This window comes from Natrix helvetica (assembly GCF_964273705.1).
Source record: "Natrix helvetica genome assembly, chromosome: 13".
Classification (NCBI taxonomy): Eukaryota; Metazoa; Chordata; class Lepidosauria; order Squamata; family Natricidae; genus Natrix; species Natrix helvetica.
The window spans coordinates 14,191,128-14,219,012 of record NC_138557.1 but is presented as its reverse complement, the minus strand read 5'-3'; the positions used below and the strand labels follow the sequence as shown (position 1 = coordinate 14,219,012).

Below are 27,885 nucleotides of genomic sequence, written 5' to 3'. Positions count from 1 at the left end.
AGAATGGCGTATTCCATTTCCTCACAAAATATTGTAGCCATTTCTGATCTGCATCCCAGCCTTGCTCGTCCTGTAGGTCTAAGTACCATAACAATATTTTGTTCTCCGATGAATCTTTATATAAGTGTATTCTGTTATAACATCATGTAATTGGTTTATCTTCATCTGCTCATAGCGTTGACAGAATTACTAGAGACAAAATATTCCTGTGTCTCATGTATCCTCAGAAACTGAAAACTGATATCTCTGGCAAAAGAGAATGAATATTACAATCATTCTAGGATGATTGGACTAAGTTTTATGAAAGGATGGCTGGGTTTGCTCTCCATGTTTAACTCTCATGCTTGGTTAATGAAAGGGCAACCCCTGGTTAATTAAGGGCAATTAATACATACTTGAAATAAATTAAATAATGACTGAATGTGAAAGCCTGTTTGTGTCTGAGTTTCCACAACATCAAAAAAAAAATCTATGCCATTTTAGACTAGTGAATGTCAATAACGACCTTTCTCAAATCGGTCAGTTGAGCCACCTCAGCAAGTTTTGTCAATTTCACCAACCCTCCATAGTGGGTAATGTCAAATCTTTCCATACGTGTGCATATGTCCTGCTGCAATAATCATAGGTTGAGATAATTTTCCATGACTGTTTTCTAACTGCATCCACCAGCTTCTCATTTGAAGTACATTCTAGATTCCTCTGGCATCATGTACCAACAATACATCATTTCATAAAAATTATCTTTAAGATCGAAATGTAAATTCCAACCCTTTAGACCACATATTTTCCCATTGAGCCATCTGTATATTATAACCAAAATTCTCAGCCCACTTTGTCATGTATTTTTAACCTGTTGTTTGATTTTAAATTTCAATAAAAGTTCATATATTTTACTAATCATGTGTTCCTAATCAGTATGAAATTGCATTTCAAATTCTGTCTTTGCTTCATACAATAAGTCTTTTAATCCAGTTTAAATCTTTTTAATAATTGTAAACGGAAAACCCATTGATAACTATAGCCTGCTATTAGTTGCTATCTTGACTTAATTTTTGGTGATTCTACAATGATTCTGGTGTGTTAACCATTTGTCTTTTGTTTCTTTTTTGTGAAATGTATTTTTGAGCACAACCTGAATTTACATCTATTCCATATTCTCAGTATGGCACTAAACCTAATAAAATGGTTTTTAAATCTATTTAATAATGGCCAAATATTTTACTTTTGTCTCAATCTTAAAACCATTTTTCCAACAATTCTATTTGATCTTCTATTTTTATGTTGTTAATATCTTCATCTTCCAATTATTAATCTTAAAACTTACTAGCAATTTAATTTTCCCATTAATGTCTCTAATGGATCCTTTTAATTTTCCCATTAATGTCTCTAATGGATCCTCCAAACACTATACCCAGGTCATTGGCAAACATCATTACAAGTTTGTTTTTAATTTTTATTCCCACTATTCTCTCATCTTATGACTCTGTTCTGTTACCTGAATAACTAAAATGAACAAGAGTGGAGACAGCAAGCATTTTTGTCTTCTCCTTTTTTGAATCTCACAAAGGTGTGTTTTTTTTTTGTTAATTCTCCATTAAACAATTATATGGGCTTTTTATGAGGTAAAACTCAATCTTATGTATTTAATAAAATTATGTCCAAAATTGATACCTTCCAGGACTCTAAAGAAGAAAATTCAGTTAAAGCTATCAAATGTGTTAGTTGCATCTAAAAAAAAATCAGTGGTTTACTTTTCATTATGTTGATCCAAATATCCAATACATCCAATATGCAATATATTTCTAATATTATCTTGTAATTTTCCCTTAAATAAAAATTCACATTGATTTCATGAATAAAGTCCTATAAAATTATTTTCAACCATTCATCTCAAATTATTTTAAACAACTTATAGTCATGATTCAATAAAGATATTGGTTGATAATTTCTTGTTAAAGTCGGATCCTGGGATTCTTTAAATATGAATCCTATACTTGCTTCTTTCCAAGTGTCAGGAATCTTTCTATTCTGTAAAAAAAATATTCATTGTTTATTGTTCAGGTTGTAAAATTTAGTCCTCAAAACATAATAAGTCGGCAGACCAAGTGCCTTTCCGATTTTAGTCTTTTTAATAATTTTACAAACTTCTGTTATTCTTACAGGTACATTGGAAATTACTGATTCTCTGTAATCTTTGGTAAATTCTGTTTATATAATAATTGTTTTTTCCAAAGAAATTTCTGGACTCTTATATAAAGTAGAATAATAGTGGTGAAACACTTTCTGCGTATTTGCATTATCTGTTGTGTTTCCTTCTTGTAACATTAGTATCACTTTCTTTTGTTTTTCTTTGTGCAGCTCATATGCCAACCATTTTCCTGGTTTATCTATAAACTCAAAATTTCATTGTTTTGCACAATTCATCTTTATTTCTATCTCACTGCAAAAATAATTGCTTCTGTAGAAAGAAAGTAATTGCCCTGTCTGAGAACTATTTAAACTTTTCCTTTTGTATGGCACCCCAAATCAATTGTGTGGTATGCATACTATCCGCACGAACCCTTGGTTGATTTGATACAAAATCAGATTATCAATTTCCTTCTAACAGAAATTAAAGGATACTATTCAGCCATAGTTTTTATAAAGTTAATTTGTATTTTTACCCCACCTTTACTGTGTTTATAAATAATTCAAGGTGGTGAGCCTTCCTTTTCATATTTTTCCTATAACAACAACCCTGTGAAGTGGGTTGGACTGAGAGAGAGTTACTGGCCCAAAGTCACCTAGCTGACTTTCATGCCTAAGGCGGAACTAGAATTCACAGTTTCCTGATTTCCAGCCTAGGTTGTTACCACATTGTAATCACAGAAACATTTCCAAAGTATTAACTCATGGATCAGTTATATTTGTCCAGAAGAGTTTATTTATTTTACAGCAATGAGAAGAGATTAAGTATTAGAAAAAGGATTGAGCCAGAACCTAGTTTTTTTGTCATTTGACTTGGTAAACAAATCTTGCTTTCAGTCTGTTTAAAAAAATGGTTTATTTAATGCCAGGCATTAAGGGATTCATCTTTTAGGAAGTTAGTAGCCAATAGTTAGATAGGTGCATGTGTAAATGCATGTGTTTCCTTAAAAGTAAACAACTAGCTCCAGAAAACTACATTGTAAAGCATTACTTCAAAGAAAGAATATATAATTGGGTCACTAAGTCACTGTTTTAAATTATGCAAATATTGTATCCAATACTCTAAATAATGTTACTTGAAGGCAGAAAAGAAAAATAACAAAGAGTTGTTTGGCAAATGGACACAGAAGTTTTTTTCTTTTCCCCTTGATTAGCTGAACAGTGTGGCTACAATCCCAACTGTACACATTTGGGAATCATTCACTCAAAATTAAAGATATATACAAAAAGATTTAGGAATAGATCTCATGCTTTTAATTTTGAATTATAGGATTTTGCTTGCTTAAAAGAGACTAAATAATTTTATAAAGATAAAATTTAAGAAGTCTTTGAAGTAAATTCTGTTGTAAGTCCTAAGGCATTAAATGACATTTTGGATTCCAGGAACCAGTTCTTTTATTATCAGTAGAATAATGCACAGGATATGCTGCCATCTAATTAAATTATTGTGAGTAGGAAACTAAAAACATTTTGAATGTAGATTAATAGAATATGTTTTAAAAAGCAAACTTTTGGATACTTTGAGGAAATTATATTTTATTACACAGATACTCTGAATGAACTCATCCAGATAAATGGAGGAATTGTTTTCTTGCCCCACCTAGTGACTAAAATGATCACAGAAATTTAAGAGACTGTTTTTCAGTACTTGTTAATTGTGTTTACCAATGCTGGAAATTAAGAGAATTAAATTATTGATTGTTTAAATTCTTTGAAACGTTTATATCTATGACATACTTGTAACAACTGCATATATTTACTTAAATGAATCCTTCTGCAGCTGGACAACAAAGTAAAAATTGATTAAATAACTGAAGCGCAGAAAAGCTTTAACTCATAAATGAAAATAGGAATGTTGTTCCTCTAATTTGGATATTCATCTGTTCACACATGAACGCTTAGAAGCTGCTTTTACTTAGAAAGATAGGTTTTTTTGTTGATTTACACACGCTTGAATATAATAGGAAGTTGGTCCTTGAAATAATCCATTCTTGAAAGTTCATGGAGGCAAAATAAAATGTGAGTTATATTAAACATGTGAAGAATTAGGACCACCCACCATTACTTCCTGGAATGTACAAAAAACTACAAGCCTTTATTAAGTGGACACAGTCCCCCCCCCCCTAATTAGTGCCATCATTTCTGTTATTCATTCACTACCATTAAAAGGGTTCCTTATATTACTACTTCTTATTCATAATAATAATGTCCCTTATTATTTCTCACACATCTTTTTGTATATTGCAAGAATGACTTCTGTTAATAAATTAATATTTCTGTCAAGTATGTTAAAATAGTTAAAACATGTTTTTAATTAATGAAGGAATATCGAGAGTCTGTGAAAAAAAATCTACCCTGTACATCTGTATTTGATGTATATATTCTGCAATCTCTTTTTCTCTCTCCATAGAATATAATTGGTGTGGTGATTGGGAAAACAGATGCCAAAGGCTTTCCGGATAGAAAAAGTAAAGTGGTTTTTAAGTATCTTATTCTCAGTTTCCCAGGCTCTATCTTTCTGTCAGTGTCTTGACTAATTAAAAAAATATTTGGTGCAATCTTTTCTGTACAAACTATGTTGAAATGACAATAGCTATTTCACCGGTACACTTGGCACAAGTTATATAAGATCATGAGAAGTGATAGTAACACTCTACAGCAATAGCACCTAGACTTATATACCACTTCATAGTGCTTTACAGCCCATTCTAAGCAGTTTACAGAGTCAGCCTCTTGCCCCCAACAATCTGGGTCCTCATTTTACCCACCTCGGAAGGATGGAAGGTTGAGTCAACCTTGAGCCGCTCAGGATTGAATTGCTGGCAATCAGCAGAATTAGCCTGCAGTACTGCATTCTAACAAGAAGGAAGGAAGGAAGGAAGGAAGGAAGGAAGGAAGGAAGGAAGGAAGGAAGGAAGGAAGGAAGGAGAGGACTTACACTTATGTACAACCTCACAGTGATTTCAGCCCTCTCTAAGCAGTTTACAGAGTCAGCCTCTTGCCCCCAACAATCTGGGTCCTCATTTTACTGACCTCGGAAGGATGGGTCAACCTTGAGCCTGGTGAGATTTGAACTGCCAAATTACAGTCAGCTGGCAGTCAGCAGAAATAGCCTGCAGTATTGCACCCTAACTACTGCGCCACCATGGCTCCTCCTACACTATACTAATGAGGCCACACTTGGAATACTGTGTCCAATTCTGGTTGCCAAGATACAAAACAAGATACTGAGGTCCTAGAAAGAATTCAGAGAAGAGCAACAAAGATGATAAGGAGTCTAGAGGCTAAACTGTATGATGAAATGTGAAGGGAGATAGATAGGTGTAACCTAACAAAGAAGGATTAGGGATAACATGACAGCTGTCTTCTGATACTTGAGGAACTGCTACAGAAAGGTGGGGTCAACTTATTCTCTGATGCCCCTGAAGGTAGGACAAGAATCAATGGGTGGAAACCTGTCAGAGGGAGATCCAACCCAGAAATAATGAGAAATTTCCTGACAGTGAGAACAATTAATCATGGGCCTGCCTATCAGAGTTGTGAGTGCTCCATTGTTGGAGGTTCTCAAGAAAAGGTTGGACAATTTGTCTGAGATAGAATAACATCTCCTGCCTTGGGCAAAGGGTTGAACTAGAAGACCTCCAAGGTCCCTTCCAACCCTATGGATTCTATTGTATTCAACTGGTGGTAAGAAGTTAAGGGGAGAAGGTTTCCCCCATATCTGTCATTTTTGTTGATGTGCCTCTCAGTACACTTAAGGATATGCACCTGTTCCTTAGTAGTAGTAGTAGTAGTAATAATAATAATTCAATATTTTTGAAGCAATGAACATAAACAAAACATTTTATTCATTATAAGATTCAATACTAAAGTTCACCCTGGTTTTTTCCCCTAAACTTTTTCTTCTCATTCCAGAGAAAGTTTTTAAATTATGGTGACCTCTAGTGGTATGAATGAGATTGCCCTGCAATATTGGCATTCTAATTCCTCATATATCAACATTTATAGTACAGGTAGTCCTCAACTTATAACAGTTCATTTAGTGACCATCCAAAGTTACAACTTTACTGAAAAAGTGACTTATGACAATTTTTCACATTTATGACCATTGCAGCATCCCCATGGTCATGTGATTTACAGTCAAACGTCTGGCAACTGATTTCTAATTATGACGGTTACAGTGTCCTGGGGTGGTGTGATTCCCTTTCTGGCAAGCAAATTAAGTAGGAAAACCAGATTCACTTAACATTTTGTTACTAATTTAACATAGCAGTGATTCACTTAAACCAATGTGGCAAGAAAAGTCATAAAATGGGGCAAAACTCACTGAACAAATATCTCACTTGGCAACATACATTTTGAGCACAATTGTGGTCGTACATTGAATACGACCTGTGTAGCATTTCTTCTTCTTTGCTGCCGCTGCTTGTATCTTAATTTCTCTGTTTCCAGAACTCAGTTTGATTCAAAACCATTATTCATAGCATGGTTTAAGTTTTGTAATAGCAGACAAAATATCATCTACCATATATATATTATAATGTGTCTCACACCAAATTCAAATTCTAAATAGAGTTCTTAAATATACCCCTCTCTGCAGATATTGGATCAGAACGATATACTTTTTGCTTTACCATTCGTGATTCCCCATCATGGTTCATAAATGTGAATTCCTGGGGAAGAGAGGACTACATTAAATCACTTTCAGAAAGCTTTAGACTTGGTGATTGTGGTAAGCTGGAATTTATTCTGAACATATTTCAATATGTTTTTCTCTTCCTTAAATCAGTATAATGTGGCTGTGATCTTAGGGTGTTTTTCTTCAAGGAATTACCGACCTGTTTAACTGGAACCAATTTTTTCAGTTAGACTAATTGAAAGAAGTTATATTCACATATTCTGATTAGTGAAGCTGTCATGAAGACATATAAACTTAGAACATAATTTCCCATATTCATTCTTAGATCGTTGTACTATGTTTTTACTCTTAAAATGTTTCATAAGTATAAAAGTAATTGGAGTCATCCCCTACAGTGCATGTGGGAATAGTCTAGTAATTCCCATTGACACAACAGGAATTATTTTTGAATAAAATACATACATAGTATTATATGTTGCCCAGCCTTTCTTTCATTTAATTATTTTCGCTAGACTAAATGAACCTTTAAACATCCCCAGTGCTTCTCAATAAAATTTTATCATGAGAGCCTGGAGCCTTAAAATATAATATAATTTAATGTTATTATTTTTTATTTCTGGTAATTATTTTATGTGTATATTAAGATCATTGCCAACTCTTCCTAATATTCTATACGGTCAAATAAAAGCTATTCCACACTTTGTTTACCTTCACTGGCCACAAAAACCTAAGCCAGGCTAGATCTAGTTGATACTTGAATTCTACAACAGAATCTCAGGGCTGTAGGTTAGACTGATCTTTTTTTTTTAGAAAATGACAAACGGCACAAATGGCAAATCGCATCCTTGTTGTGACTAAGAAAACTGCATTGATGTGGTTCCTGCAATCACCAGGAGTTAAAGCTGGTTCCAAAGCATCTTTATTAGTCTTCTCTCTTTCATTTGAACAATTAAACCAGGAGAGATAAACTTAATCCAGAAAAAAAAGCACGTCATTTTCTCAAGTGTCGGTAGATATTTGAGGATGGGATTGTTCGAAGATAAGATCTCTCTCCTTACCAAATTTTACTTGTGTTGGAATCACTAGAAGGGGAAATTAAAAATTCTTACCCCAACCTTGTGGCTGTTCAAGGATCAGCCAGAGATGTCTTCTTCACATCTTCAGTGACCTCTGTTAATATGGTTGTCCTAATACTGGTAATAAAAATGTTTTTTTCAATACTCAGTTAATAGCTGATATGAGCCTAAGAAAAGCATGGTACAGCTCCCCATATTACAGGGGCTCCATATTGGGTGAAGGGTAGGTAAAAGCCACAGATCACCCATTCCTCATTTAAATGGTATAATCTGTGTGAAGTTACTGTTGGACAGAAATTGGTAAATTAAATCTTCTGAATTTTAAAGTATTTCTAAAAAGCGTGTGCAATTAAAAAGCCCTGTCCATTATTTGTATTCCAAGGTAAAAAGTTACTATGCAGCCCACACATAGCATGTATCTGCATAACATTAAAAATGCAGCATCTTTCCAGGATAGGCCAGCTGCCTTCTGTATATGCAGTGTAATCCTGGGGAAAAGATACATTTGATTTAAGGAGTTGCAGTGTTGCTGGTAGGAAATATATGTGCCAGATGTTATGAAGTGGTGCACATCCTACTTCTTTTATTTTCTTTTATTAACTATTTTGTTTGGATTGAAAAGTAGGATATAATTCAAATCACTCTGTAGATTCTTCTTATATGGCAAACTTTAGGAGTTGTTTGTAGGTATATCAGTCCACTTGTAAACTCTTATTTGATTTTTTTTTATCACAGTCATAATTGAAAATCCTCTAGTACAGACAAAAGAGGTGGAAAAAGAAGAAAAGTTTAACCCTACTACAACAAGGTAAATTAAAAATATAATTTATGTGGTTGGACTAGTTAGATTATTGTTGTCAGAAGATGCAGAGGATTATTACTGCACAATTATACAGGTAGTCCTCAACTTAACAACAGTTCATTTAATTCAAAGTTCAAAGTTACAACAGCAATGGAAAAAGTGATTTATGACCGTTTTTCACACGTATGTCCGTTGTTCCCATGATCACATGATCAAAATTCAGAGGATTGGTAACTGGTTCATATTTATGACAGTTGCAGTGCCCCGAGGTCATGTGATCAGTATTTGCAAGTTTCTGACAAGCAAAGCCAATGGGGAAGCCAGATTCGCTTAACAACCATGTGACTAATTTAATAAATGCAATACTTTACTTAACAATTGTGGCAAGAAAAGTCGTAAAGTGGGGCAAAACTCACTTAACAAATGTTTCAATTAGCAACATAAATTTTGGGGTCAATTGTGGCTATTACTCGAGGGCTACCTGTATACAAGCTAGGGAATAACCATTGGCTTACCTGAACGGTCGTTTTCTGGGCGCTGCGGGAGAGTCCAAGCATGGGTTAAATTCAGTCTATTCGCCCAAGGACTGAGTTGATTTCCTTAGCCACGCCTCCTCTCCTCATTGAGGAACAGTTCAAAAACGAAGGTGTTGGTCTGTGATGGACGTGTGCACGATGTCTCTTCCAGTCTTGTTAAAAGTGTCTTTGCTCCACACAGCCTGATGCGATCCAGTAGAGAGGGAGTAAACCCCAGGGCAGGGTTGGACTCTCCTGCAGTGCCCACAGAACGACCATTCAGGTAAGCCAATGGTCATTCTCCTGTGCGCTGCTTGTAGAGTCCAGGTATGGGACATACCCAAGCTATGAAGTCCCAGGGAGGGAAACAGAAATGTCCAAGGTGCGCGGAGTCGCTACAACCTGTTGTAACACCCTCCTCCCAAAGGAAGCCTCGGCTGCGGCGTAGGAGTCAATGCGATAGTGTTTAATGAATAAGATTGGAGAAGTCCATGTGGCTGCCCAACATATTTCCTCCATGGGAGCCTGCATCGCCCATGCAGCCGTGGTGGCAGAACTCCTCGTAGAATGAGCCGTTACTCTAGGTGGTACTGCCTTGCCCTGCTGTAGGTAAGCCAACTTAATACAAGCCCTCAGCCAGCGACCGATTGTAGAAGGGGAGACTTTCCGTCCCATGGAGCCTGGCTGAAAGGAGACGAAGAGTGATTTGGATCGGCGAAAACCCTGCGTCCTCTTGATGTATCTGCGAACCATCCGCTGAACGTCTAGCTTGTGCCAGGTTCGTTCCTTGGGATGCTGAGGGTGAGGGCAGAAGTTAGGGAGTACCACTTCTTGAGTTCTGTGAAACAGTGAGTTAACTTTCAGCAGAAAGGCCGGATCTAACCGGAGGATGATACGGTAAGCATGAAAGATACACAAGTCCACACGAAGCGAGAGAGCTGCCAGCTCCAACACCCTCCTGGCCGATGAAATAGCAATAAGGAAAATGGTTTTCAAGGTCAGGTGCCAAAGACCGATCGACAGGATCGGCTCAAATGGAGTCTTGGTCAGAGCCCTGAGAACAAGGGGAAGTTAGAATAATGAATCAGTGGAACAGAAGTTGCCTCCAGAATTTGTGAATGCCCCAACACTGGAAGTCTTTAAGAAGATGTTGGATAGCTATTTGTCTGAAATGGTATAGGGTTTCCTGCCTAGGCAGGGGGTTGGACTAGAAGACCTCCAAGGTCCCTTCCAACTCTACTATTGTATTGTATTGTATTGTCCCATGTGGGGAACATGTGAACAGTAGGCGGATGTAAGTTGGAAGCCCCTTTTAGGAAGCTTTTCACCTGAGGATGCTCCCAAGGACACTGAAGAATGTCTAGTTAAGATGGTGGACAGGGCAGCAACTTGCCGGCGAAGGGTGTTGGGTGCCAAACCCTTGTTCAACCCCTCCTGCAAGAATTCAAGCAGCTGTGGCACTGTAACTGAAACCGCGACAATGTCGTGAGTCCAGCACCAGGTAGCGAAGGCAGCCCAGGTGGCGTCATAAATTCGAGTCGTGGAAGGACGATGTGATGCCTGTATGGTATGAATGACCTTGTCAGACAGATTGTCTTTCCTCAGGACCCCCTCAAGGATCAGATGGCCAACCGGAGCCAGCTGGGATCTGGATGCACTATGGCCCCCTGGCTGAGGGAGAGCAGCTCCTGAGGCATCCTCTATGGTCTGCGAATGGAGAGGCTGACAAAGTCCGCGTACCAGGATCTCCTGGGGCAATGAGGTGCGATGAGAAGAACCTCGGCTCCCTCTGCCACCTCTGGGGTTAGGGGTCCCCTACCCTTTGGTGCACTTGTTGCCCTTTTCCACCTCAGGTGAATCTGGCCTACTGCGTTTCGATGAAGGTTCTGGATGGTCCTCTGGCACCCTCTTGCCTCTCTCAGCCATGATGTCTTCAGCTGGAGTCTTCAACGCTGCAAACAGTAGGCCTGGCACTGGCACGAGTTGACAGAAGCTGCGTGCCTCGCAGATGTGTCCTCCGGACAGGAGTATGACCCGAGGGCCAAAACTCTCCTAACTGCCTGATTTAAGTCTTCTTGGAGGAGGAAGCCTTGCCGGTGCCCCAAACGAAGGCTAAGAACTCCCCCGCAGCGATCTGCTGGCTAGGAGGAAAAGCGCGGCAAACTGCAATGGCCGGAATTCAAAAGCGCACCAAAACCGCTTCACAATGGCCGTCACGCTTCTTCGGGCGATAAGGGGGCTGTCAGACGCAATCTGAAGCCTTCGACGAGGTCTCCGGGCGAAAAAGAATCAATTGACAGCCAGGAGGGGGAGGAAGCTTCCTGCTGCCCCTGAGCTTGCCAGCCACCGCTGGACAATCACCCCAACGAACCTAGGCTCCGTCAGTTACGAAGAGCCGAGAAGCCCCCAAGTCCTCCCAGCAGTATAACAGCAACGGCGTTTTAAAAAGGAAATTTTCCTCCTGACTACGACGAATACAAAAATAAGAAAATCTCTAACTAATTAGGAGAGTCCCAGTCTATTCACCCAAAAACTGAGGAACTCCCCAAAAACGCATCCGAACTGGGCTGGACTGCGTTTTTGGTCCTCAATGAGGAGAGGAGGCATGGCTAAGAAAATCAACTCAGTCCTTGGGCGAATAGACTGAATTTAACCCATGCTTGGACTCTCCAAGCAGCGCACGGGAGAAAATATTCTACATGAATATTGCATATATCAGAACAGGCACAACGTAGAGTGTAATTATTTTGGCTTCTGGTTTATTGGAGTAATGTAATTAACATCCAAATCAAAGTATAGAGGGGTTTTTTTCTGTATTGTGGCAACAAAATGTTGTAGAAGCATTTTTTCTGCAAAGTACTGTGACTAAAACCTACCATACATAAGACAAAATCTTACCTGTATTCCTCTTTTATCCATATCGAAAAATAGTATAGTAATAGTATTATTTTCCATATCCAGAAAATAGACATAAAATATAGCCAAAGCAGAAGGAAGTCAACCTACTTTCCAAAGCACTTGAGGGCAGCAGACGAACTAATGGGTGGAAGATCTTTAAAGAAATATCCAACCTAGAATTAAAGAGAAATTTTCTGACAGTGAGAACAATTAATCAGTGGAATGGCTTGCCTTCAGAGGTTGTGGGTGCTCCATCACTGGAGGTTTTCAAGATGAGATAGGATAGGGCAGTCATTTGTCCAAAATGATGTAGGGTATCCTACCTGAGCAGGGGGTTGGAAGACCTCCAATGTCCCTTCCAACTGTTATTCTTTGTTCTATGTCCTTTACATGTTGTGAGTTTATGCCATATTCATGCAGTACCTCAGTGAATTATCTTGAAGTTAATAAACGGTTTAAAATATCCTAATTATTATCTACAGTAGGATTGGAAGCACGGTTTTGTTTTATTTTATTTTTGTTTTGTTCCAAGGTAATCAATAGCTTATGTTACCGTCTTTGCAGTGAATGGCCTGGGGGCAATTCAGGAAGCTGAATACAGTTGTTCAGTGGTTCTCAACCTGTGGTTTTCAGATCCTGGCAGGAAGGGGAGACGATGCCATCACAAGGGGTAGTTTATTAGTTTATTTAGTTTATTTCATTGGGTTTGCATCCATGGTACAGAACTGCAGCCTAAAGAATCATCAGTTGGTAACTACTTCTAAAAGATCCTCACGCGTTCATAACATATATGGGCTGCAAAAATTCTGATGAGATTTTTGTTCCTCATATGCGATAGGCTTACCTTGTTACAAAGCTTAACTGCAGCATAAAGGACAATCTGCTTCCAGTAATTTTGATTTAGTTTTGAATTAGTCAAAATACGTTTAGGTGTCAGGAAAGTAATTTAAAATTGCTATTTAATCTGTCACTCATACAGTATTCAAATATAAAAAGTTTGATGCAACCAGTACAATACGTATGTATTTAAAAGTTGTAAAATATTATGTGCCCATTTGTCAGCAGTTACAAACTATTGCTCAGTGAGAATCACTCTGTGGTCAGAATCTATGAAGCAGACACTGGACTGCTGTCTCTGTTACATCTACCTGTAAAGAACCCACAAGATTTTTACTCATTGGGGGATATTGTGGCCAATGGACAAAGCCTGGATGGAAAAATAATTAATGTTCTTGCTGCTGTTAAATCAGTAAGTCATGTCAACTGTAACAAATCAAAGAGAGCTCACATTAGAGCCTGAAAAATGTAATGGATTTCTGTATAGATAAGAATTTACTGGGTTATAGAAAAGCTGGGAGGAAGACCTTATGTGTTGCTCAGCAGTCTCTTGGCTTGATTTAGCACTGAGAAAGGTTAATGAATAACATCAATCAAATATTTTATAAACAATATTCTATAAAACTGTCATGGATATAAGGTGCAGCTTCAGTAAGGTACTAAAGGTTTAGTTAAAATTTCTGCAGAGGTTAATTAGTAATCATGAGGTTAAGTATTAATGTTAAATGCAGTATTCAAATTAAGTTGAATCTCACCCTTGTACCTTTATCCTCCCTTTCCTGCATAATCCATGTAAACTCTTCTGCACAAACCATTTTGAAAAACGCATAAGCTCCTATTAAATGCTAACATTGGAGGGAAGAGGGGGACATGGTGGGTGAGAGTTTCCTGCCGTCATTTATTGAGTTTAAACTTTCCTTAAGCTGGACTTGGGTGGGTGGCAAAAAAATAAAGAACCCTTATGTATGTATGCCTATTGAAAGAAAGAGACGGGGCATTAACTATATGAAAAAAAAAACACCTTGTTTTACTTGAAATATGCAGTTCTTTCATTTCAAAGCTTTATCTGGCTACTAAGAATTTAAAGTAATATCGTAGTTTTCACCATTCAGTCATGTCTTGGGGACTTTATGGGCAAGTGCTCTCCATGCTACCCTGTCAAGCACAGCTTCTCTCAGTTGTTGGATCTTCATCTATGATAGTATCAAACCAGCGAGTTAACCATTAATACTTCTTAGTAATAAGAATTACTATTTAGTAATAAATAATTACTAAATAGTAACAGTGTTTTGTGCACCTTCGGCGTTTAGTCATGTTGGCCACATGACCACGGAGATTTATTTGGACAGCGCTGGTTCTTCGGCTTTGAAACGGAGATGAGTACTGCCCCTTGAGTTGGGAATGACTAGCACAGTTGTGCAAGGGGAACCTTTACCTTTACTCTTTAAAAGAGAATTAACAACTAAGAACTCAATCATTGTGTAAAAAACAGACTACCGGTATTTAAAAGAACACTCACAATTTATGGAGTCTGATCTCCACTGATCTATCATTTCATCATCCAAGTCTAACATTTCTGGACTTTGTCTTATGTGTGTGAGGGGAACCTTTACCCTTACCTAATAAATAATTGCTAATGAATTCTATAGGAATTCTTATTTTATAAGTGACAAAACTAGAACACTTCATTTCCTAGAACAATATTCCACAATTTGACAAGTTGTTCTCAGAAGGTTGTGACTCTCTGAGAAGAATAAACTCTACATTTATCCACCCACACACTGTAATTAAAACCAGTGCTTCTATAGCTTAATTCCTGCTGAAATGGGTTTAAGTTTGAATAGTGATACCATGAATATGAGAAACATTTCTATTTAACAAAACAGATATACATGGAATATTATGATCAAGATCAGGTTTTCTTTTTCTTTTTTCCCCCTTTACAAAGGTTGGTGAACCAAAATATTTTGCTACTTCAGACAGGCGTAAAGGCCACAGGTGTGAAGTAAGACTGTATGATGATAGCGAGTCTTCCTTTACAATGATATGGTAAGTATTGGTTGAAGCCATAATTCCGCTATATATGAATGAATTCAAAACTCTGAAGTCTGTGGAAATTCTCTGACATCCAGATCATAGTTGTCCCAAAGGTGCTTTTTCAAGAGGCAACTGGACTTTCTTGTTTTTCTTTTGAAGACGTTTCGCTTCTCATCTAAAAGCTTCTTCAGCTTCCCCTCTATCCTGCTATGAAGCAACAATGGGTAGAAATGCATACAATGATCACTAACCAAGCCTGCTAATTGTGTGATCTTTATGAAATAGAGGATTTATTAAGGCATAAGGTTCTTGGAACTTTGAATATAAAAACACCTTTCATTTGAGTTACCACATCAAGAAAAGTTCTGCATCCAAAACTCTCTATAGAGAAAGGGAGGTTGCTGCATCTATAGGCTTTTAAATGGGGGGGGGGGAGGTTTTTAATTCTATTGTTCACATAAAAAGTAAAGAAACTTACCTTGATGGAAATATACAAGAAACGTTAGCAAGAGGGTTGTAGTCCTGAAAAAAGAGATAACATTCGGAAGCGACTCAGATAGATGCCTCCCTGATTCACTGAAGAATAAGAAGGGGTGGGCTGACACAGCACAGACTTGCAAGATTCTGTTACAGGCCATCTCAATAAAAGTAGGTCTAGTCTGCAATTAGTCAGTGGAACAGCTTGACTCCTGGAGTGGTGGGTGCTCCATTGCTGGACACTTTTAAGAAAGGACTGGACAACCAGTTGTCCAGGATGAATAAGGATTCCTGCCTTGCGCAGAGGGTTGAACTAGTATACCTCCAAGTTCCTGTAGAGTTGATTTCCTGGTTTCTTCTATCTACGGGGGCTTACAACAAGATAGATAACTGAGATGAACATTTTAGGAAAATGTAAACTAAAATGCAGCCTGGAGAGACAAAGAACATGTGCATTCTATGCTATTTGCTGTTAGTATAACCAATTTCTTCAGTCTTCAAATGCATTTAGCTGACAGTTCACTAGACTTATGCTTTCTGAGTTTTCTTGAGAGCTGTGGAGAACTTTAGATTCAATTCCAAAAAGGGGCTTCAGAGCATATGGAGACATAAATATATCACCTGTCTATGACTGTTTTAAACAGATCCAGATATGAACTATATTGTATATCTTCCATATGTTCAGAAACATCTTTTAAAACGCATATCCAAAGTGCTGTACAGCCCTAATATTTTGAACCTCTTAAATCTAACCTGTCTGGCTGTGTTTTCCCATATTATATCTTCTACCTATTGAATAATACGAGCATCTTCCCATACCAGATACACATGGGAAGATAAAAGATAGGATCTTTCCATTTGCTCTAGAATTCATTTAATAGGATAGCTCCTGATTATGAATTTCTAGGAAGGGAGGTAGCAGATAAACATCTGATCAAGTATTTGTTTTGTTTTTCTTTTTTCTTTACTAGATGTAAGTATGTATATGCTTACATGCTTTTAATATTTGAATACTTCTCTAATATACAATCATATACATTTTAAATAAATAAGCATTTATTTATGTTAACCTAATGCTATTATTTTCTCCAGCTGGGACAATGAATCTATCCAGTTTGCACAGAGCTGGATACCGCAAGAAACAGGTATCATTTTTTTCATTTTTCGCAAACGTTATCAGATTTCATTAAAGTATCTAAAGTTTGCCTGGGATAACAAAACACATTGTATTTTCTTTTCTCAGTAATATTTGCATCTGACATAAGAATAAATTTTGACAAATTTAGAAACCGTATGATTGCAACTGTAATCTCAAAGACCATCATTACTATTAACCCTGGTAAGTAATTGTTCTTAAATTCTGCTTAAAGTATCATAAATGCCTTATTCTAGTTCTTTTAATGAACAGAAGTTTGAGAATTTAAAGTCAGTGGTTTGGATCTGAAATAAAACTCTCTATAAATAACATTTCATAAACAATTGTAGCAAATTTAATAGAAATTCCCTGCTCAGTCTTATTTTTTCTTTATATGGCCATTTTATAAGTTTGAGGTTATAATGACTCTGTTCCCCAATCGTCAGTATAGCCTCTCATTGATAATACTTTCATCTAAAATCATTACTATATGTTGTGGCATTGCACATATTTACTTGTATTAATATTATATTGAAAAAATATTTTTTCAAGATACAGCGGAAGCCAATATTTTATTCAACTTTATAAGACAAAGTCCAGAAATGTTAGACTTGGATGATGAAATGATAGATCAGTGGAGATCAGACTCCATAAATTGTGAGTGTTCTTTTAAATACCGTTAGTCTTGTTTTTTACACGATGATAGAGATCTTAGTTGTTAATTCTCTTTTAAAGAGTAAAGGTAAAAGTTCCCCTCGCACATATGTGCTAGTCATTCCCAACTCAAGAGGCAGTACTCATCTCCGTTTCAAAGCCGAAGAACCAGCGCTGTCTGAAGACGTCTCCGTGGTCATGGGGCCGGCATGACTCAATGCCGAAGGCACACGAAACGCTGTTACCTTCCCTATTTTTCTACTTGCATTTTTAAATTTTTTTTTAAACACAAATGGACAGAACAAAAAACAAAAAACATTAAAACCATCTTCCGTTACAAATTATAGAAAGTGTGTCAGTTGGTTACAAAATTTCTATGTATCCCTTCCATAGTCATCACTTGCAATCTACTTGCATTTTTACATGCTTTTGAATGGTTAGGTTGGCAGAAGCTGGGACAAGTAACCGAAGCTACTATTGCTCCGTTACGTAGCACTAGGGATTCCAACCCCTGAACTGCCGAACTTTCTGATCGACAAGCTCAGCGCCTTAGCCACTGAGCCACCATGTCCCTTTTTTAAAAAAGAGCAATCATGCCTTATAATTGATTGGAATTTTGCTTAAAAAACTATTTTATCTATTATGGAAAAAAAATCATAAACCATGTTTTGCGAGGATAAGGCACACAAATTGGAGAAATAATAGTTTTTAAATGAAGAATAATACAGAGATATATTCAGCCCCTATAGTATTGGATTATGAATGCAAGGTTAGGCCAGTCTGGGAAACCAGATTCATATAAAAATAACAATTCTGGTTATATCCACAAATGATGAAATGATTGTAATATCCACTGAAATGTGAGGAAGTTTCCTAAATCACACAACATGCTAACCCACAATATAACCATGGCTTATTACAGGTAATCCTTGACTTACCACAGTTCATTTAATGACCAAAGTTACAAAGGCATTAAAAAACAACAACTTATGACCGTATTTCGCAGTTACCACCTTTGCAGCAGCCCCATGATCGTGTGATCAAAATTCAGATGCATGGCAACTGGTTCATACTTATGACCGTGATTGTGTCCCAAGGTCATGTGTTTCCCTTTTGTGACTTTCCAACAAGCAAATCAATGGGGAAGCCAGATTCACTTAACAACCGAGTTACTAACTTTGTCAACTGCTGTGATTCATTTAACAACTGAGGCAAGAAACGTTGTATAATGGGACAAAACTCACTTAACAAATGTCTCAATAACAGAAATTTTGGGCTCAGTTGTGGTCATAAGTTGAGGACTACCTGTATGATGTATGAATCTAGCCACTGGTTTATAAATCATGGTTAGTACGTTATTTGCTTATTTTAGGAATTTGGGGGATATTTAGAGAACAGTTTGGTGTAGTAGTTAAAGTGGTGATTTAGAAACTAGGAGACTGAGTCCTACATGAAAGCCAGCTGATTTGGGGCCAGTCTCTCTCTCAGCCCAACCCAGCCCAGCCCAGCCCAGCCCAGCCCAGCCCAACCCACCTCACAGGGCTGTTGTGGGGAAGATAGGAGGAGGAAGGTGTATTATGTATGTTCCCTGTCTTGAGTATAAAGTAATAAATGCAGGAGAAAAATCTAATAAATAAATAAATAACATCACGCTGCCCTTAGAGCCACCATGCTTTGCAGAATGTACTATTCATATTTTGAGTCTTAGACTTCAGTCTAAGTTCTGTTGTTTTCAGATGTGCTTTTCTTTTTTTCCATTTTTTATCTATAGTGCAGACAATAGTTGATGTTTATACAGTGGAACAATTAAAGATGAAAACATTGCAAAATGAAGGAAAGCCAGAACCATTTTATGGCATTATTTTTGCCTACATTTCTTCATTGAATATTGATAATGAATCAAGTAAAGTAATACGAAACAGATGGTAAGCACCTTGTTAAGGGAAAACCGGGTAGCATTGTGGACATTTATTCTCTTCTCAGTTTCAAATTAGCCTGGAAAACCATTGAGTTTGTACATTGAAATAAACTCTTTAGGCCCTGCAATCTCTACCCCCTGCTCAGTGCAGTAAGCCTAATGAAAGCATGCCTGCCAGATGGTTACCCAGCTTCTGCTTTAATCTATTCAGTGAAGTCTACTATCTCCTTTGATTTATGGATTCAACTGTCAAACTGCTTTCCATACATCAGTCTGCTTAATTTGAAAAAAAGAGCTATAACACAGAAAAATCCATTTGAAAATCAGTTAACTGTATACCTATCAATGTTTCCTTTTTTTTTTCCTTTGTAGTGTTAAATGCCACTATGTCATCAATGAAAAGACAAATACATGTTCTTTTTGTAGCAGCACTAACTCCTTAGCTGACACTGTGCCAATGTTTGCCAGCTTTGATTTACTAGTTGACCTAACTGATCATACAGGAACTCTTCACTTTTGCAGTCTCTCAGATACAATAGCAGAAGAAACTTTAGGTCACACGGTAAGAACATAGGAAAGTTTCCTACTTCCTGAATTTATTCCTTTAGGTTTGTTATGCCAGTAAAAATCCTGGAATCTCTCGTCAATGCTTGAGGCCAATTCAGATAATGTGAATTTGTGGATACCAAAAGGCTTGTAAATCTGCTGTATTTAATGAAGTGGGCATCGTTCAATTAAAAGCTATTCCAGCTTACATTTACTAAACTCTTTAATAATTTCAAAAAGCATCACTATTATGGTAGTTATCACAAGTTAGATATCAAAAGACTTCATTAGAGCCAGTTTAGCCTAGTGGTTAAAGCACCAGGCTAGAAATCCCAGGAATTCCAGTCTGGTCTTAGCCATGAAAACTAGCTGGGTAACTTTGGGCAAGTCACACTACCTCACAGGGTTGTTGTTGTGGGGGAAATAGTAGACAAAGGTGTGTTGGCATTGTTCCCAAATTATTTCTAAAAGTAATAAAGGCAGGATACAAACCAAGAGTTTTGCTTCACATATATTATGATGATTCTATAGTAATCGATTGGATATAAATAATTTATTTCTGAGGTAGTGTTTATATTGAAGTGATAATTACAGATGTTTAATAATTTTGATTCATTTTAATGTAATTTCTTTCCAGAGAAACTGTGAAAATTGCATTTACTGCATTATTTGCCCTACAGAAAATTTAGCTTTCTGATCATTATACCACATTCTGGAGATGAACATTTTATTGTTGAATTAGGTTTGATAGCAAACCTACGTTTATTTTTAACAAACTGATCTGTGATCACTCCACTAGGTCCAAGAATTTCAAGCTCTGACAGAGACACAAAAGACAACATTAAAATGGCAACTCCTTCTAGAAAGAAGCAAAATATACTTTAAGGTAAGTATGGGTATAATAAATAATAATAAAGCATGATAAAATATAGAAGAGCCATGTAGATGGAGTGATTAAGATGTTGATCTAAAAACTAGAAGACTGAATTCTAGGCCTTTTTTAGCTGTGAAAGCCAGCTGGGTGGGCCACTCACTCTCTCTCAGCCCAATCCTACTTCATGCAGGTTATTACGGGGAAATATGAGGCAGAAATATTAAATATGTTTTCTACTTTGAGTTTATATATATTTAATAATAGAGTAATCATCATCACCATCATCATAAAATCATCAAAGAGGGGATTGTGCAAAGAAGCAGAGGAAACATCATATACTCAGTTCGTGCAAGAAGATTGCACAAACTGATTATAAAAAAACCCATCACAGTCACCAAAATGATTCACTGGAAGATCTGTAAAAATTATCATGTTCCAGCATAGGTAGTCCTCGACTTATGACCGCAACTGAGCCCAAAATTTCTGTTGTTAAATAAGACAGTTAACTGAGTTTTGCCTCGTTTTACGACCTTTCTTGCCAAAATTGTTAAGTGAATCGCTACAATTGTTAAGTTAATAACATGGTTATCTGGCTTCCTCATTGACGTTGCTTGTCAGAAGGTTGTAAAAGGAGATCACATGACCCCCGGGACATTGCAGCCGTCATAAATACTAACCAGTTGCCAAGCATTCAAATTTTGATTGCGTGGCCATGGAGACACTGCAATGGTTGTGTGAAAAATGGTCATAACTCACTTTTTTCAGTGGTGGTGTAACGGTCACTAAACAAATATTTGTAAGTCTCTGTATGACATCCTAAGTTCTTAGGAAGAGATTTGATGCATAGGGGAGTCAACATCACCTGTGATTCCACATTGTTATGAATATAATTACACAATATAATACAGTCCTAAAGATATCACTATTTCTTATAACTTGACCAGTCTACTAACATCTCAAAATCTATGATCAGTTTCTCCCACTGAATGAAAAACTTTGATCTGCAAGAAAAAGACATGTCTATAATATTTTGGAACACTGTATCCAGAAACTTAAAAAACTCCAAGGTTTTTCTAAATCACACAGTAGTACAGAATGTTTACAAATTACTAAATTCATGTGTGTCACTGCTCAAATATTTTGTCAAGATTCTCTAGCAATATAAAAACTTAGGAGATACAAATGGCTTCCATGCTTTTCTAATAAATACTATTTATGAAACATACATAACGTAAAATGTTCAGCCTGTGAACCTAGTAAAAAGGGGAGAAAATCTTTTAAAATGATGATTTGTACGTTTACTTCCATAGGTTATTTTTTCTACCACAGCACGAACTGGGCTAAGAGTTAAACTGCTTTCTTGCAAGCTAGCAGATCCAGTGGAGGCTTGTCAAAACTTGCCTGAAAAAGGAAAATAACCTTATGCATCTTTAGTACAATTGGAAGGAATTCCGATTTTATCACAGCAGGGCAAAATGACATCTGTAGAGGAGAATGCAGACGCCATACAAAGGCTTGTAAAATATACTTTATTAAGGTGGCAAGATTTTATCTGGCTTTGAAGGGTTTGTTTCACTTTCCAATTTAGTTTTCCATTATAATGTGGAAGGAATATATGTTTTCAATATTCTTCACAAGCATGTTTAATTTCAGATGACCTCAAAAAGGAAGACTTTTTGTAGTGAGAGATGGTTCAGTAGCTAAGAGTTTCAGCTGGGACAGAAGCACCATCTTCATGTGTTGCACAAGCCATGAACTTATTAAGTGAAGGAGTGTCCTTCCTCAGCACTTCCCCGTTTCCCTACTTTAAGTGTTCAACAGAGAAAATATATCTATGACCAGTGTTGCAAAAATGCTAACTATATTTTGTTTCATAGATAACTGGCAAGTAATATTATGAACTGACTGGCATTATTTCACAGAAAAAAGAGACATGTTTTGGCTTCATTTCAAAGTGTTTTTAAAATCTCATCATATAAAATACAATTTCTAAACAATACAATTTGCCGCAAAATTTCTTCATTACTTGGTTACGGTTTTATGGAAGGTAGATTATAACTATAGGATATGAAGTGTTTTGCAGTCTTAAAAATATATAGGCTTTTTATTTATAGCTACAGGCTGGCCTTTTCCAGACAAGCCAGAAATAGGAAATAAACAATCAATATAGCTTCTAAACTTGAGCTTGCCAAAGGGATGCAGCCAGGATATCTTATCTGCAAATCATAGCAAAAGGCTTCCAGTATTAAGGTTTACTTAAGCTGCTCCAATGAGGCAACTGGTGTATGTTGTCAGCATATTGCTATATTCTGGTTTAATTTATCTGAAATAAAGTCACCGTATCTGGCACACAATAGGTTGGGATCTCTGTGGGTGGGACTCTGTGTGAGAGAAGGAGAGATCATTCTGAAAGCCTCCTATTTTCCATCTCGGAGTGGGGAAGGAATCTGGCCTTTTGTATGAGCTACGAACCCTCATTTTCCTTCCAGAGAAAAGTCTCCAAAGGTGCTTTTTCATCTTCGAAGTGAAACATCTTCAAGGAAAAACCAGCCACTTGCCTTTTGAAAAAGCACCTTTGGAACAACCACGACCCGGATGACTGAGAATCTCCTTAGATGCTTCCAGAGAAAAGGAACTTCCACACATCAGGGCCGGCTTTTCTGCCGCGCCACCTGAAAACGTATGCTCAGCAGCCCCTCGATCCCGGCTTCTATTTCATCGTTCTCTTGCACAGCCGAAACTCCTTCGGGGGATCCCGTTAAGATGATATCTCCTTCTTCCAAGGTGACAATTCCACTGATGTAGCTGATGATGTACGGGATGGGGAAAATCATGCCGGACGTGTCCCCTTCTTGACGCAACTCTCCATTCACCTTTAGCCAGATCTTCAACCGATGTGGATCTGGGACTTTCTCCTTGGGCACAAAGTCGCTCACTGGACAGGAGGTATTGAATCCTTTGGCCAGAGTCCAAGGGAGCCCTTTCTTCTTGCACTCCTCCTGAGTGTCCCTGGCTGTCATGTCCAGGCAGAGAGCGTAGCCTGCCACGTGACCCATGGCTGCTTCCTGGGGGACGGCCTGGGCTCTCTTCCCAATCACCACGCCTAGTTCCACCTCATGGTGCAGCTTATTGCAATAGTAGGGCTGGATGATGGGACGGCCTTCCCTGACGTAGGCCGAGGAGGGCTTGAGGAAGAAGAGCGGCTCGGTGGGGAGGGCATTCTTCAACTCCTTGGCATGGGCTGCGTAATTCCTCCCCACACAGAAGATATTCTTGCCCCATTCCCAGAACTTGCCTATAGGCTTGGAGGAAGCCATGCTGCAATTATCAGCTCTTCAAAACGATCAGCTCTGGAGGCAGCAGCGGTTGTGTAGCTTTGCTTGGAGAGCAACAATTTCTTCACACAGCAATCTGGATCCCGATTTCCAGTCTGGGGGGGGGGGATCAATAATTTAGAGGGTTTGGGCATTTTTCCCATACAGCTTCATACATATATACATACATAGATATTTGTGTTGTATTTGTGCTGATAAATAAATAAAGGGAGACTAGTATAGATCTATTTCAAGCTATTTAGCTCTCATCAGCTAGCCATACCCTTACTGGGATTTGTAAGGGTATGGCTAGCTGATGAGAGCTAAATAGCTTGAAATAGATCTATACTAGTCTCCCTTTATTTATTTATCAGCACAAATACAACACAAATATAAAAAGGCAACATTAAAAATAAAAATATGGTTTTCTGCCTGGATGGTCCTCTGTAATGAGCCGAAGGACAGAAAGGGGGAGTAGTGAGCTCCCTCCCATATTTGGGCATACCAGGGGTTGTAACACAAATACATACATACATATGTATATACATACATACATACATACATACCAGTGGTGGGTTGCAGGTGGTATGCCCCGGTACGGGCATACCAGAGCCTGCCCGGAGCATCGGATACCGTTCCAATATGGTGCTCCGGAGGGCCCACATGTATATATCTTACAAATTCTACTCCCAGGTCATACACAGATTGTCCTCGACTTTCAACAGTTTGTTTGGTGACCATTCAAAAAGTGACACTGAAAATTGTGACTTATGCCCGTTTTTCAAAGTTACGACCTTTGCAGCTTCGCCATGACCATGTGATCAAGATTCAAAGGCTTGGCAACTGGTTCATATGCCTGACGGTCGCAGTGTCCCGGGGTCACGTAATCCCCTTTTGCGACCTTCCGACAAGCAAAGTCAACGGGGTAGCCAGATTCCCTTAACAACGAGGTTACTAAGTTATCAACTGCAGTGATTCGCTTAACAACTGTGGCAAGAAAGGCCATAAAATGAACAAATATCTCACTTAATGACAGACATTTTGTGGTCGTAAGTCACGGACTACCTGTATTTCTTTGCTAGATTGTAGAGTGGACAAATTAGAAAACTCAAGCCGGCCTACATTAAAAATGAAACAAAAGCCATCAGAATGCCAAAGGCACAAAGTGAAACAATGCTCGGGGGATTCATCACGAGAGGCCTGCTGTGGGTCCCATGGGCAAAAGAGTGTGCGGTTTTGGATCCAGAAAGTGGGCTGCTTCTGTGCCAGCATCTGCTCTTTGGAACCCCAATCCCCCCAAAATTAAATTTGCCTTGACCCCGAGGATTCTTCGGAAGCTTTAACAGATTAACAGAATTGGAAGGGGCCTTGTAGGTCATCTAGTCAAACCCCCCTCCTCGCCCAAGCAGGATACCCCTACTTGAAGACTTGGATGTCTACCTGGCCAGAAGGGGCCAAATTCTTAGCTGGAGCCTGCGAGGTGGTTTTAAAGGCCAACACGGATGGGGCCAAACAAGAGATAGGAGGTCCTAAGGCAGGGGTGTCCAAACTTGAGAACTTTAAGACTTGTGGACTTCAACTCCCAGAATTCCCCAGCCAGCCATGCTGGCTGGGGAATTCTGGAAGTTGAAGTCCACAAGTCTTAAAGTTCCCAAGTTTGGACACCCCTGTCCTAAGGTTTTCAAATCTTTTCAGGCTGGGGAACCTGTCTGGAACCCCTGATCAAAAGACAAAGGTCTAATGATAGAAAATGTGCTATATTCAAGGGTTGGGTTTGGGGGGGGGGGTCATTGTTGCTGTTTTGCCCTAAGCACCTAATGAGTCCTTGCAAAAGAACTCAGTGGGACACAGTTTAAAAATCCTTCTCTATGCAACCAGAACAAGTCCATTCCGTGTCTTTTTGAAACTTAAAAGTAATTGCTAAGTCATCCGGCAAAGCAAAAATACGGATGAAATCCAGGTTTCTGCTGCTTCACGTGACAGCTTATTCAGCAACTGCCTTCTCACATCTGGATTTGCAGGACCACCATCCTAACTGCTGCTTCTAGCAGAAACGAACGCTGCTAAAAGGGGGCGGATAACAGTAATGCAATAATATTAATAACATAATTATCTTTCCTCTCTCTTCTTATTTTACATTTTCTGAAAAATGCTATTTTGAAGCCAGAGAAAAGCCTCCATATGCTGGGATTGAACTCTTCAAGAGAGCCTTCCTGCATTTGGTCATTGATGAATTGTTTTTATCAGGTCAGTTTGGACTCAGATTCTCTGCAAAGCCTCCCTATTTCAACATCTATTGAAAATCTCAGCCTGATGTAAAACTGCAGAGGAAAAGCTATCTGAAATGTGCAGAGCTTATAACGAAATAAAGGAGGAACTGGGGACCGAGTCCCTGCCCAGGTAAGAGAGCACCTGTGTGGGGCTCAACCCCAGCAAGCCTGGCTCCCACACTCACCTGCTCAGCCAGAAGCTTCATTTCCAGAATAGAACAGAATATAGAATAGAATTAAATATAGAATAGAATTAAATATAGAATAGAATGTAGAAAATAGAATAGAAAACAGAAATAGCAATAGCACTTAGACTTATATACCGCTTTACAGTGCTTTTACAGCCCTCTCTAAGCGGTTTACAGAGTCAGCCTCTTTCCCCCCAACAATCTGGGTCTTCATTTTACAAACTTCGGAAGGATGGAAGGCGGTCAAGATTGAACTCCTGGCTGTGGGCAGAGTTAGCCTGCAATATGGCATTCTAATCACTGTGGACGAAAGAAGGAAGGAAGGAAGGAAGGAAGGAAGGAAGGAAGGAAGGAAGGAAGGAAAGAAGGAAGGAAGGAAGGAAGGAAGGAAGGAAGGAAGGAAGGAAGGAAGGAAGGACAATAGCACTTATATACCGCTTCATAGTGCTTTTACAGCCCTCTCTAAGCTGCTTACAGAGTCAGCCTCTTGCCCCCAACAATCATTTTACCCACCTCGGAAGGATGGAAGGCGGAGTCAACCTTGAGCCTGGTGAGACTCGATCTGACAAATTGTAGGCAGCAGAGGTACTGCAGTACTGCACTCTATCCACTGCACCACTGCAGAAATTAATAGAATAGATTAGAATGTGTAATAAAATAATATATACAATGCAATGGAATGCAACACAATACAAGAATAGAATAGAGCTGGAAGAGACCTTGGAGGTCTTGTAGTCCAGCCCCCTGCCCAAGCAGGAGAACCTATACCATCTCAGATAAGTGACTGTCTAGTGACTCTAGTCTCTTCTTAAAAGCCTCCGGATGAGAAGGATAACAATAACAATAATATTACAGCCCTACTACAGGGGTAAAGAAGGGAGCTGCTCCCAGATACCAGTTACCTTCCCGACCGTCCAGCAGTCGCTTCCTCCTCCACCCCCCGCCTTTGGCACGCACACCGCCGCGCACGCCTCGTCTGCAGGCCGCGCAGCTATTGGACGGCGGCGGGGGCGTGGCGGGGGCGTGGCAGTGCGCCTGCGCCAAGGGAACGCCCGCCGGAGAGCGGCTGGGGTCGGGGCGCGCGGGCTTCGGTTGCGGCGCCTCCGCCTCGGACCATGGTCTGCGCGGGCGGCTGGAGGATCGGCCCCGCTCTGCTGCTGCTGGCTGGCCCGCTTCGGAGGGGTACGTGCAGGAGGGGCCCGGGGAGGGGGCCCGGGAAGGAGGCTCGCCGGGGCCGGCTCCTCTCGCGGAGGCCCCGCTGCCCTCCTAGCGCCGTCCCTGCGGAGGCTGCGGGCGGAAGAAGGGAGGGAAGGAGCGAGCGGGCCGGGCGGGTCCCTTTTCCCGGGAGGGTCGAGCCGGGCGGGGAAGACGTTGCAGTGGCGGCGTGGATCGAAGTTCCAGCGCTTCCCTCTCCAGCATCCCTGGAAGCCCGTAACCGCCGGTGACGCCTGGGGGAGAAGAGTTTTCCTGCCTTTTCCAGGTCAAAAGCAGAAAAAATGGCCGTTACAGGACAGAATA

At 39.1% G+C, this 27,885-nt stretch overlaps 3 protein-coding genes across 5 annotated transcripts in view; 2 read left to right on the top strand and 1 right to left on the bottom strand.

Moving 5' to 3' along the window:
* Positions 1 to 22,021, top strand: MEIOB (meiosis specific with OB-fold). Its single transcript, XM_081966022.1, has 13 exons — positions 1 to 72; positions 4,598 to 4,655; positions 6,788 to 6,919; positions 8,638 to 8,710; positions 13,180 to 13,366; positions 14,903 to 15,003; positions 16,561 to 16,613; positions 16,712 to 16,807; positions 17,156 to 17,260; positions 19,029 to 19,182; positions 19,548 to 19,737; positions 20,521 to 20,607; positions 21,906 to 22,021. Exons 1-13 carry the CDS (start codon positions 4 to 6, stop codon positions 22,011 to 22,013), a joined length of 1,413 nt encoding a protein of 470 aa, XP_081822148.1. The 5' UTR covers positions 1 to 3; the 3' UTR covers positions 22,014 to 22,021.
* Positions 22,022 to 22,117: 96 nt separating this feature from the next.
* Positions 22,118 to 27,410, bottom strand: FAHD1 (fumarylacetoacetate hydrolase domain containing 1). Of its 2 annotated transcripts, none has more exons than XM_081966023.1 (2): positions 27,270 to 27,410; positions 22,118 to 24,025 (listed from the first exon to the last, which is right to left on the bottom strand). In XM_081966023.1, exon 2 carries the CDS (start codon positions 23,910 to 23,912, stop codon positions 23,241 to 23,243), a length of 672 nt encoding a protein of 223 aa, XP_081822149.1. In that variant the 5' UTR covers positions 23,913 to 24,025; positions 27,270 to 27,410; the 3' UTR covers positions 22,118 to 23,240. The 2 variants fall into 2 exon arrangements, with proteins under 2 accessions (XP_081822149.1, XP_081822150.1); XM_081966024.1 differs by lacking the exon at positions 27,270 to 27,410 and adding an exon at positions 26,881 to 26,998.
* LOC309398802 (hydroxyacylglutathione hydrolase, mitochondrial-like) overlaps positions 27,388 to 27,885 on the top strand; it is a 45,965-nt gene continuing 45,467 nt past the window's right edge. The window contains exon 1 of one of the 2 annotated variants that reach the window (XM_081966020.1): positions 27,388 to 27,549. In XM_081966020.1, the coding sequence (XP_081822146.1) occupies positions 27,483 to 27,549 (67 nt within the window). In that variant the 5' untranslated portion in view covers positions 27,388 to 27,482. The remainder of the gene's footprint in view (positions 27,550 to 27,885) is intronic. The other variant, XM_081966019.1, reaches the window with a different exon arrangement.